This window comes from Thalassophryne amazonica, chromosome 4 (genome assembly GCF_902500255.1).
Source record: "Thalassophryne amazonica chromosome 4, fThaAma1.1, whole genome shotgun sequence".
NCBI lineage: Eukaryota > Metazoa > Chordata > Actinopteri > Batrachoidiformes > Batrachoididae > Thalassophryne > Thalassophryne amazonica.
This window is the reverse complement of record NC_047106.1, coordinates 48,778,697-48,791,880: the sequence shown is the minus strand read 5'-3', so window position 1 is coordinate 48,791,880 and position 13,184 is coordinate 48,778,697. Positions and strand designations below refer to the sequence as shown.

The 13,184-nt window shown below is 40.8% G+C and overlaps 1 protein-coding gene across 1 annotated transcript in view; it reads left to right on the top strand.

Moving 5' to 3' along the window:
• Positions 1-13,184, top strand: part of LOC117508169 (calsyntenin-2-like) — a 1,041,373-nt gene that overhangs the window by 373,377 nt on the left and 654,812 nt on the right. Inside the window, exon 2 of the mRNA XM_034167838.1 lies at positions 8,332-8,454. Coding sequence (XP_034023729.1) covers positions 8,332-8,454 — 123 coding nt within the window. The remainder of the gene's footprint in view (positions 1-8,331; positions 8,455-13,184) is intronic.

The window sequence follows — 13,184 nt, the reverse complement described above, 5'->3', positions numbered from 1 at the left end:
ATGCTTCAGGTTGCTGTTATGTGATTGGTTAATTACCTATTTATTTGTGTTCACAAATGATTGAACAGGTTTAACTAATGACTAATAAAGTGACCGCCGGTGATTGTGCATGTGTGTGTGTGTGTGTGTGTGTGTGTGTGTGTATATATATATATATATATATACGAGGTCTATTAGAAAAGTATCCGACCTTATTATTTTTTTCAAAAAACCATATGGATTTGAATCACGTGTGATTACATCAGACATGCTTGAACCCTCGTGGGCATGCGAGAGTTTTTTCACGCCTGTCGGTTACGTCATTCGCCTGTGGGCAGTCTTTGAGTGAGGAGTCGTCCACCCGCTCGTCGATTTTTTTCATTGTTTAGGAATGGCTCAGAGACTGTTGCTTTGTTTGATAAAAAGTTTTTCAAAACTGTAAGGCACAACTGAGTGGACACCATTCAATAAATTCAGCTGGTTTTCGGTAAAAATTTTAACGGCGCTTCGAGGCGGCAGCGTCTCGCCGTTTCAAGTTGAAAACTTCCACATTTCAGGCTCTGTTGATGCAGTAAGTCGTCAGAGAACAGAGAACTTTCAGAAGAAGTCGGCATGAGGAGTTTATTCGGACATTCCATTGTTAACGGTCATTTTGTAATGAAAGAACGTGCGGGCAGAGTTGCATGTCGGGCTGGACCCGACCGCGGGGGGGTCGCGGCAGGAAAAACACCTCCGTTGGAAATCTTAACGGGCAAGTTTGAACATGCCCAAGCTGTTAAACAATTTCTCAGTTACTCACTTGTTGAAAGCCATTAAAAGCCGCCTGAATTCTACAAATGGTTTTCAACACGGAGGTGTTTTTCCTGTTGCGGTGCACACAGATTTGCCGAGTCGTTTCCGTGACGACTCGGCGAATTTGCGCGCACGTCTTTCATTAAAAAAATGTCCTTAAACAGTAGAATGTCCGCATAAATTCCTCATGTCGGCCTCTTCTGAATCTTCTCCGTTCTCTCACGATGTCCTGGGTGAATTAAGCCTTAAATTAGGATGATTTCAGCTCGAAACAGGCCGACGACAGCGCCTGGAAGCACTGCAGGACGTCCCGCTCCGTGGGAAGTCCTTACACCGACAGAAACACCCCATAATCTCTCATCAGCCGTTAAACTTTTCACAGAAAACAGCTTAATTTCTCGAATAGTGTCCACTCGGATATTCCTCACAGGTCCAGAAAAAATTTTGATAAAGCAACGCGCGCCGTCTCGAGCAGCGTGTGAAACAAAGGAATTCAGCCGAGAGGGCGGGACCACATCTCACTCAAGGCCTGCCCACAGGGAAATGACGTCACCGACACGCGTGAAAAAACTCACGCATGCACACGAGGGTTCAAGCATGATTGGTGTAATCGCATGTCATTCAAATCCATATAGTTAAAAAAAAAAATAAAAGGGTCGGTTTATTATCTAAGAGACCTTGTATATATATATATATATATAAAATATCGTTCTTCAACCAAGCCTCTATTAACCACAAAAAATGCTTGGCATACAATAATTATTACTTCATTATACAGTAATAGTGCTTTATCAACTCAAAAGACCCTTTAAACATGATGACATGGCATGAAAACAAACTTAAAAAGGGGCTAATGAAAGCATAAGAGGTTGTATTTGTGCTACTTGAGTAAAAAATGTTCTTTGTATAATATTTATTGCATCTGCAGTTGACTGGTGTGTGTGTTTTTCCAAATTGGTTAGGCATTTTAGCCTGACCAAATCACTCTTCCTTTAATTCTATTGAATATTTGAAGTGGTGTGGAACAATGATTACTTGATTACTGCCAAAAAATAGTCAACTTTGTTTTGCTTCACTGCATATATACAAATGATTGCTCATGAAATTCATAATGTTTAACTCCTTTTTAACCAGCTGATAAATTCCTTATTTTTAAGGCCTTCCTTCTCAATTCAGGTCTTTTGTCATTGCAATCAAAATATCATTCATTAGGAACTGACTACTGTGTTTGTGCCTTACTGGACATGGCCCATGAAGCCATTACTCATTTATAGCCTGTAATCAGGTCCTCAGCTCGTTAGCGTTTTGTTTTGATCTTGGTTGCAGTCTTCTGCCAGGATCTTAGTGATTGTCTTTGATCACGTGTTGTAAGGGACTATAAAGCCTGTGGTCTATCCTTGAAAGAGGACATTAAAAAAGAGGGGCAACCTGTTAAAATTATTTCAGGTACAAAGATGGGTGTGTTTTATGTTTTTCCAGCATCAACTTTTTTGTGGTTGCAGTAAATGAGAGATCGTCATCAGTCACGGCAAAACCTTGGCAGTAGCATTTATGCATGAACTAGCTCAATCTATGAGGTTGAAAAACTTTTGGGAAGCGGTAATACGACTATAAGCTTGCAGGACAGAAGTGTATGGTGATGCTTATGTCTGTAATATCAATACTGATATTAAAGAGTAAAAAATTCACAATACAGATATATCTGCCAGTAATTAAAAAATATATAATCTGCCAATATTAAAAAAAAAGAAACTTCATTATAAACAACTATAAATATAGCCAACAACCATTCAATGTACATCACACTGCCATCACGCTGCCTTCGCTTTGATTGGCAGTCACTGTGTTTTATCATTCAGCATTTGCATAAAACAGACATCTCTTCTACTTTGGCCCCGCCTGCCATGCAACATAGAAACAACTTGTTTCTTGTCACTGTAAAATCCACACTTTGATTGACAGCTGATTGCTTTGCCTCTGTCTCTTGTAGCATGACCAAGGGGTGATGGGGGTTTTTGCAGGCTTGACACCACTGTATAAAATGCCACTGGACTGCCTTCTACCAGACAAACTATATAATGATATCATTTATAGCTGCCAAAGTGTTTTCTGCATTGTTTATTTGATAAAATAAAAGTTTATGTTGGTGAATCACTCATATTGGACAATTTTGCCAGCCAACCAATACAACCTCAGTTCCAGCGAAGTTGGGACATTGTGTAAAATGTAAATAAAAACAGAATACAATGATTTGCAAATCCTCTTAAACCTATATTCAACTGAATACACCACAAAGACAAGATATTTTATGTTCAAACTGATAAACTTTATTGTTTTTTTGTGCAAATATTTGCTCATTTTGAAATGGATGCCTGAAACACCTTTCAAAAAAGCTGGGACGGGGCAAAAAAGACTGGGAAAGTTGATGAATGCTCAGAAAACACCCGTTTGGAAACAGTTGATTGGGTATAAAAAGAGCATCCCCAAAAGCCTCAGCCATTCACAAGCAAACATGGGGTGAGGATCACCACTTTGTGAACAACTGTGTGAAAAATAGTCCAACAGTTTAAGAACAATGTTCAGTTGCAAGGAATTCAGGGATTCCATCATCTACAGTCTATAATATAATTAGAAGATTCAGAGAATCTGGAGCACTTTCTACATGTAAGCAGCAAGGCCGAAAACCAACATTGAATGCCCGTGACCTTCGATCCCTCAGGTGGCACTGCATTAAAACGGACATCATTGTGTAAAGGATTTTTCCGCATGGGCTCAGGAACACTTCAGAAAACCATTGTCTGTTAACACAGTTCATCACTACATCTACAAGTGCAAGTTAAAACTCTACAATACAAAGCGAAAGCCATACATCAACAACATCCAGAAACGCCGCCGCCTTCTCTGGGCCCGAGCTCATTTGAAATGGACTGACGCAAAGTGGAAAAGTGTGCTGTGGTCTGATGAGTCCACATTTCAAATTGTTCTCCAGATTGTTCCCAGCACAAAGTTCCAAATCCAGCATCTGCGATGGTATGGGGGTGTGTTAGTGCCCATGCCATGGGCATCTTACACATCTGTGATGGCACCATCAATGCTGAAAGGTACATCCAGGTTTTGGAGCAACACATGCTGCCATCCAAGCAACGTCTTTTTCACGGACCTCCCTGCTTATTTCAGCAAGACAATGCCAAGCCACATTCTGCATGTGTTACAACAGCATGGCTTCATAGTAAAGGAGTGCGGGTACTAGACTGTCCTGCCTGCAGTCCAGACCTGTCGCCTATTGAAAATTTGTGGCACATTATGAAGTGCAAAATACGACAACGGAGACCCTGGACTGCTGAACAACTAAAGTCATACATCAAGAAAGAATGGGAAAGAATTCCACCTACAAAACTTCAACAATTAGTGTCCTCAGTTCCGAAACGCTTATTGAGTGTTGTTAGAAGGAAATGTGATGTAACACAGTGGTAAACATACCACTGCCCCAGCTTTTTCGAAACGTGTTGCAGGTATCCATTTCAAAATGAGCGACTATTTGTACAAAACAATAAGGTTTATCAGTATGAACATTAAATAACATGTATTTGTGATGTATTCAATTGAATATAGTTTGAAGAGGATTTGCAAATCATTGTATTCTGTTTTTATTTACATTTTACACTTCCCAACTTCATTGGAATTGTTGTTGTATATCGGTGGGCTTTTTTTTTATATTCTGTATAAAATAAAAATGCTAAAACAGAGCTAGTCTGAGATGATAAGCTGTGATATTGTTTTTCCCGACTTGGTAAGTTGTATTAACCTAGATCATATGACCTCATTGGTTTCAGCTTATTTCTTAGTTGTGTCCCACTGTTTTTATGCTGTATGTTACACATCTTTTAGGAAGTAAAACCTTCCATTTTACTGGGTTCTTCAGACGTTGCTTGCACTGTTGTATTACATCATTGTGGATGGGTCATTTTCGGCTCTGTGTATGACAGACAATGTAAGTAATGTTGATAACAGAACATCTAGTGTAGTATGACACCATTAAGTCCTCGAAGTGAACAGCACAAATAATGGCATCCAGGATTTAAAGGTCATTCAGACTCCTAAGCTGCATGAATATGTATTTCAGTTAGAGCTGCTTTAGTTCTCCAGACTCCTCATTAGGTGTCACACTTTATGCTCTGAAAGCATTACACATTTATTGGATGTTATGTACTCATACTGAGTTCAAGCAGCTTTCTTTCATTTGCTGTTTATTATCATATCTGTTTCTGTCATTAGTATGTGTATGTAAGTGTGTATGTCTAGTAACACATTTTCTCTTTGAGATCACACAGCCCAATGTAGAATAAGCATGCAGTAGTCCTAAATGTTCTATACTCATTCCGTCATATTATATTTCCAAAAACATAATTTTAAACGGTTTGTCCTTAACAATTGTAGCTTTAACAGCACAGTGATGTTATACAGCAAGCAAATCATGTTTCCCTATTCAGTCCCTGTACAGCACCATTCAAAATTACATTGTTTGACATTTAAGGTTGAAATCACGTCACTGGAGCCATTACTGTTGGAGCAGCAGAAAGCACATGCATATTTATCACATTCTAACAATCCAATGTATTTGTGGACCTTGTCTTCCACGTCGTGCAAAGCTGTGCACAGAACCTGTGCACCTGTCATTGCAAGTTTCCACCATCATTTTCACATTCTTTAATTAGCAAGCCTACTTGCTCACTTTTTTGCACCCATTGGGGTCTTTAAATGAAGTGAGGTCAGGCACTATGTTGGTGCATTGCTGTCAAGATTCAAACAACTTGATTGATCCCTAAAAGGGCAATTCATATCACACCCAATTATCTCAGACAAAAAATACAGCAATTAATCCACAATTATTACTAGTTGAACGTAATAATGGCACACATCAGAATTAAAACACCGCACATATACATTTGATTGTTTATGTACACTAAACTTTAAGACAGTCCGTCATTCAGATTGAGGCAATGTGAGTGTGGGGTGACCGCAGCAGTCAGCCGCAGCAGTCTCCCGCGCAGCCGCGAGCTTGGGGGAAAACAGAAAGCTGCAGCAGCTGAGCCCCACTGCCTCCCGGTGGGGGGAAAAGGGCCAGCATGCTAGCCATACGAAAAGTGCTTTATAAAGACTGCTTTATTGACGCAGCAAGATCATTCCACAAAACAGGGGCACAATAACAAAAAGCTCTATGACCCACAGACTTTTTATTCACCCTAGAGATACAATGTAATCCTGCATCCTGTGAACGCAAAGCCTGGGTCGGTACGTAGGGTTTAATTAGATCAGCTAGGTAGGGAGGTGCCAGTCCGTGAACAGTTTTATAGGCTAGTAATAGAACCTTAAAATCTGAATTAAATGGGTTACCTTTAATACAAATCATCAATTCCACAGCAGTTTTCTTATAACCAGTCAGGGGATCAATACATGAACATTTCCAAGTCACTGAATATGTCTTGTACTTATTTACATCAATCATTAAGAAATACAACCGATGTGGTAGTCCATGGAATCTCACTGGAATGGGCAAAGACTGAGTGACATGTGATTGGAATAACTGGAGTGAAGCGACAAAAGTTTGTCTGACCTTTGCCTCTTGCACCACAGCTTTGTGCTGGACTGGCACAGAGCAATAGATTCTTCCAAGAACACAGATAAAATCTCAGCTTGAGCTTCCTCTGTGCCTTCTGGTAAACTGCAGTTGAAATTTCCCATATATGTTGTGTCACTGCCCAACTACTACTTACTGTATCATGTTCTTTTTTCTTTTTAATCAACTCTAAAGGCTTATTAGAAATCATCTGAAAAATTGCAAAATTTTAAAAAGGTGCATCGAAAGTAAATAATAATAATAATAATAATAATAATAATAATAATAATAATAATAATACATTTTATTTGTATAGTGCTTTTCTAGAAACTCAAAGACGCTTGAGTTACCAGCCAACCAATGAGGTTGCATTTGTTTTTGACCAGCAACAGAAAGTTCTTTGTGCAATTATTATACCATTTTCTATTTTTATGAATTGGTTTGGAATTTTTATTTTTGTCTAGTTGATTTGGGATTCCTTGAATAATTGAAGTGGTATTCAAAAAGTGATTGATTAGAGTCTTCGACGAGTCTGCTTTCTGTCACTTCTCGAAATGAAGAGCAATTATTGGTCATGGATTTCATAACCCCATAAACTCCAGTTTCACATTTCGAAAGCATTTTTATGAAATTACGAGGTCTGTCCAAAAAGTATCGTACCTTTTTATTTTTTTCAAAAACTAAATGGATTTGAATCACGTGTGATTACATCGTCCAAGCTTGAACCTTTGTGCACATGCGTGAGTTTTTCCACGCCTGTCGGTTGCGTCATTCGCCTGTGGGCAGTCTTTGAGTGAGCACTGGTCCACCCCTCCCGTCGGATTTCTTTTGTCTGAGAACTTGCTGAGAGACTGCCGCTTTGCTCCATGAAAGTTTTTTTCAGAAACTGTTAGAGACAGGCAGTTGGAAACCACTCGATAGATTCAGTTGGATATCGGTGAAGATTCTGTTGGTGTCACATGGATTAAGGAGTGTTAAAACCTTTTTAAAGATGGCTCACAGCAGCGGAGGGTGCAGAGGGCGCCCGGCATGCCTAGCGGCCATTCGACAGGCTGGATCGACCAGATCATTTCTAAACTGAATACTGTGTTGATCCGGGACATCATGTGACTACCACAGAAATGGCAACAGAGCTGGACATAGCACTTTTGCGGCACATTCCACTGTTACAGGAGATTTTGTAATGAAAGACGTGCGGAGGATTTCGCGCGTCGGCACGAAGCAGCTCAGGACGCGCTGCCATGAAAAAAAATTTCATGGAGCAAAGCGGCAGTCTCGCAGCAAGTTCTCAGACAAAAGAAATCCGACGGGAGGGGTGGACCAGTGCTCACTCAAAGCCTGCCCACAGGCGAATGACGCAACCGACAGGCGTGGAAAAACTCACGCATGCGCACGAAGGTTCAAGCTTGGCTGATGCAATCACACGTCATTCAAATCCATATAGTTTTTGAAAAAAATAAAAAGGTACGATAGTTTTTGGACAGACCTCGTATAAGCTTTTTGCATAAAATATTTTTTATTTTTTTGTTATTTTTTAAGCACAAAGAAGAATGTGAAGCTGAGAGGTTTTTACAAGTCTTGTTTTTTGTCTTGTGTGCCTTGCTGTGCACAGCCCATGGGGCCATTACTCAATTATGGCCTGTAATCAGGTCCTCAGCTCATGAGCTTTATTCTGCTTTAGCTGTGGTTACAGTCTTCTACTGGTATCTCTGGGGTGGTCATTGATCAAGCGAAGTACGGTGCTTCAAGAGCTGCAGGGAATGCTTGAAAGAGGAAATGAACAAAAGAGAAATGTGGTAGTGGTTGAGATTAAGAAAATAAGAACATTGGAGCAGACTACAGTATACACACAATGTATGTCTGTGTGTGCACTATTAAGAAACACTCAGTATTCTGTTCAAGTAAAAGATCACTAATATTCTATTCTTTAACTGTCTCCACAGTGAATAAGCACAAGCCATGGATCGAAACATCGTACCATGGGGTGATCACTGAAAACACCGACGTAGTTCTGCTGGACCCTCCTCTGGTGGCTCTGGACAAAGATGCTCCCATCCCTTATGCAGGTATGGTTAAAAAAATGTAATTGGCCCTCAGAGAGAAAAAGATCGGGAAGGTAATGATGGGTTAGATTAAACACAAGGTGATGGCAAAACTGACTTGACTCAGTTGTTCATACGGTGTATATGTTCTGGGAAGTACCTTAAACTGGCTTTATTGTTGGGAAAGTGTAGTGACACGGACCCACAACAGGGGGCGTAAATGAACGGACAATGAAAGAGTCGAATATGAACACTTTACTGTAGTGAATGAGCACAACCACAATACAGAGGAATACAGAATTTTGCAAACAGTCAATCCACAAAGGTGACGTGTGGGCAGGCTCGAGGATAGAAGACGTCTGTCCTGAGAAGAACCGGAACCACACGATTTCCTCCGCCACCGAACCTGGAGAATACTGGAGCCGCCAAGTCCCAAGTCCCCAGGTGGCCACCATCTCCGAATGTCGGATCTGGTACTGCTGGCGAGGAGCAGAAACAATAAGAAGTGGGTGTGTGTACACCCAGTAACAACAATGGTGGAGATTCCACCTCCACCTCTTACACACACTCGTGCAGCTCCTGTCTCAACACTTATCTGGCTGGGGTGTGAAGCGAAGCTGTCGCTGATTACACCAACCTCACTGATAAGGCACTCCACAGGAAAGCAGCTGCAAAATGAATTCAGACTAAGACACAATTAGATTCTGGCTGAGGATATTACCTTCACAGGTCGATGATATCTCGGCAACGAGGTGGAGATGACGTCCGGGTTTTATGGAGTAGTATGATGAAGTGTAGATGGGTGACAGCTGTTATGAGATAATGAGTGACAGCTGTCACCCCCGGCTGTGTCCGTGGCGGCAGCGCCCTCTCGTGCCTGAAGCCCGCACTTCAGGCAGGGCGCCCTCTGGTGGTGGGCCAGCAGTACCTCCTCTTCTGGTGGCCCACACAACATTTAAGTTGTAGAACATCGTCTAGAACAGCGTCTGTATTCATTTTACCTCCATCAAGTAGATAATATTTTTGATACTGTTTGTCTGTCTTTTAGTCAGATTACACAAAAACTACTAAACTGATTTTCTTGAAAATTGGTGAAAGGGTGGGGTATGGGCCAAGGAAGCTGATCCAATTATAGGGTTGCATATCCAGGTATTTGTTATCACTTTCTTCAACATTGTGCAATAAGGTATTTTTAATTATTTTCATGAATTTTTCAAGGTATAATGCACAGATTGTATATATATATATATATATATATATATATATATATATATATATATATATATATATATATATATATATATATATATATATCATACAAAGAGTGCTAATATCTATATTATCAAACATATGACTTTTTTTTAAATGCCAGATCTCTCAATGTCAGAGAAAGAGGAAAACAAATTCCTGGCACACCTCTTTAATTTGATTTGCTCTCCTAACCCCTAACCCTTTGACAAAATGTCAAATCAGTTTAGATGTTTTGTAACTCTGTTAACACTTATATCTAATAGCTACAGAGATGTGTGTGTGTGTGTGTGTGTGTGTGTGTGTGTGTGTGTGTGTGTGTGTGTGTGTGTGTGTGTGTGTGTGTGTGTGTGTGTGTGTGTGTGTGTGTGTGTGTGTGTGTGATGAGTGGTGCAGATATGTGCTTTGAGTGCTCTCTAGTTTTATTTGTTCTGTTGTATGGATTGGGATATGTTTTTGTACAGTTGGCAGTGGCGGCTCCTGAAACATTTCTCAGGAGGGGAAATTTTTCTGATATTAAAGGGACCCATTCAGTAAATACATTAAGCAAGACACTTGTATCAATTTGTTGTTAGCTGATTTAACTCATATAGCAATAACTCCACGAGATGCATACAACATACAACAAAAGTTTTTCCCCTCTAGCTACATAAATTACAGGTTCAGTCAGTCAATCAATCAATCAAAGAAGCGCATGAGTCCTGTAAAAGATGGAAAGAGAAGCACATCTGATGCACTGGGCTGATCTGTGCGCATACATCCGTGAATCCACCTGCTCTCATTCGTCCAGACCAGAACAATAAAGTCCAGTTCATCATCAGACTGATCATGCTCTGGTTCAGACTCTGATGACGTGCTCCGCGCTTTGATTGTCTTCTAGCTAGAAAAGCTGTGCCGGAGGTGTGAGTTGAAGTTCTCTTGGACAGTGAGCTCCTCCAGATGTTCCCAGTTCACCCGCACTATCCATTTGCGCTTACCAGGTCTGTCCAAAGTCCTCCCCCACCCTCTGATCCAACTCACCACCAGATGGTGATCAGTTGACAGCTCTGCCCCTCTCTTCACCCGAGTATCGAGAACATGCGGCCTCAGATCAGATGATGCGATCACAAAATCGATCATCGATCCTTTGCCTAGGGTGCTCTGGTACCATGTACACTTATGTTCAAGCATGGTGTTCATTATGGACAGTCTGTGACTAGCACAGAAGTCCAATAACAAATTAATCTGCCCATTGAACATTAAAATCTGGATGAAAAGCATCATGAATCAAACATTTTAAACTGTTTTAAACCTGTTGGAGCTCTGTGAAGCTGTTACTTAAAGGACATGTCGCACTGAAATCATAACAATTTAGATTTAGGCTGTTAGTGACCATCCGATGATCCACCAGGATTACTCCATGACTGGTTTCAAAGTATACAACATTCACAGCAAACAGCTACAAACAGCTACGGAGACTTCCAAAAACAAAGTACTTGTGAGTTACTAGAAGCGTCCCAACATGCGCTTCAATGAGATTTCAAAGTTTACACTATTGTGATGTTGTGCTATGATGACTCGTTTTTAAGTGATAACTTCATTTCGATGAGTCACAGTAAAAGCAGCAGCTGTGAGAAGGTTTTGTGCACCTGCAGCAAATAGTCATAAACACAGCCTGTTAAAAACGCTAATAAGTGTTGTATATAACTGTGAAAAATCTAATATACAGTGAGGAAAATAAGTATTTGAACACCCTGCAATTTTGCAAGTTCTCCCACTTAGAAAACATGGAGGGGTCTGAAATTTTCATCTTATGTGCATGTCCACTGTGAGAGACATAATTTAAAAAAAAAAAATCCAGAACTCACAATGTATGATTTTTTAATAATTTATTTGTATATTACTTCTGCAAATAAGTATTTGAACACCTGTGAAAATCAGTGTTATTTGGTACAGTTGCCTTTGTTTGCAATTACAGAGGTCAAACGTTTCCTGTAGTTTTGCACCAGGTTTGCACACACTGCAGCAGGGATTTTGGTCCACTCCTCCATACAGATCTTCTCCAAATCTTTCAGGTTTGGAGTTTCAACTCCCTCCAAAGATTTTCTATTGAGTTCAGGTCTGGAGACTGGCCAGGCCACTCCAGGACCTTGAAATGCTTCTTACGGAGCCCCTCCTTAGTTGCACTGGCTGTGTGTTTGGGGTCATTGTCATGCTGGAAGGCCCAGCCATGACCCATCTTCAGTGCTATTACTGATGGAAGGAGGTTGTTTGCTAAAATCTCGCAATACATGACCCCATCCATCCTCCCTTCAATACGGTGCAGTCATCCTGTCCTGTCCCCTTTGCAGAAGAGCATCCCCAGAGTATGATGTTTCCACCCCCATGCTTCACGGTTGGGATGGTTTTCTTGGGGTTGTTCTCATCCTTTAAACATGGTAAGTGGAGTTGATTCCAAAAAGCTCTATTCTGGTCTCATCTGACAATGACCTTCTCCCATGCCTCCTCTGGATCATCCAGATGGTCACTGGTGAAGTTCAAACGGGCCTGGAAATGTGCTGGTTTGAGCAGGGGAACCTTGCTGCCCTGCAGGATTTTAAACCATGACAGCATCATGTGTTACTAATGTAATCTTTGTGACTGTGGTCCCAGCTCTCTTCAGGTCATTGAACAGGTCCTCCTGTGTAGTTCTGGGCTTTCTCAGAATCATCCTTACCCCACAAAGTGAGATCTTGCATGGAATCCCAGACCAAGGGAGATTGACAGTCATCTTGTGTTTCTTCCACTTTCTAATAAATAATCATAACAGTTGTTGTCTTCTACCAAGTCGCTTGCCTGTTGTCCTGTAGTCCAACCCAGCCTTGTGCAGGTCTACAGTTTTGTCCCTGGTGTCCTTAGACAGGTCTTTGGTCTTGGCTATGGTGGACAGGTTGGCGTGTGATTGACTGAGTGTGTGAACAGGTGTCTTTTATACAGGTAACAAGTTCAAACAGGTGCAATTAATAACAGGTAAAGAGTGCAGAATAAGAGGGCTTCTTAAAGAAAAATTAACAGGTCTGTGAGAGCCAGAATTCTTGCTGGTTGGTAGGTGTTCAAATACTTATTTGCAGCAGTAACATACAAATACATTATTAAAAAATCATACATTGTGATTTCCGTTTTTTTTTTTTTATGTCTCTCACAGTGGGCATACACCTAAGATGAAAATTTCAGACCCCTCCATGATTTCTAAGTGGGAGAACTTGCAAAATCGCAGGGTGTTTAAATACTTATTTTTCTCACAGGTGCACAGGTGTGCCTTAGACTGTCCACAATAAAAGGCCACTCTGAAAGGTGCAGTTTTATCACACAGCACAATGCCACAGATGTCGCAAGATTTGAGGGAGCGTGCATTTGGCATGCTGACAGCAGGAATGTCAACCAGAGCTGTTGCTTGTGTATTGAATGTTCATTTCTCTACCATAAGCCATCTCCAAAAAGGTGTTTCAGAGAATTTGGCAGTACATCCAACCAGCCTCACAACCGCA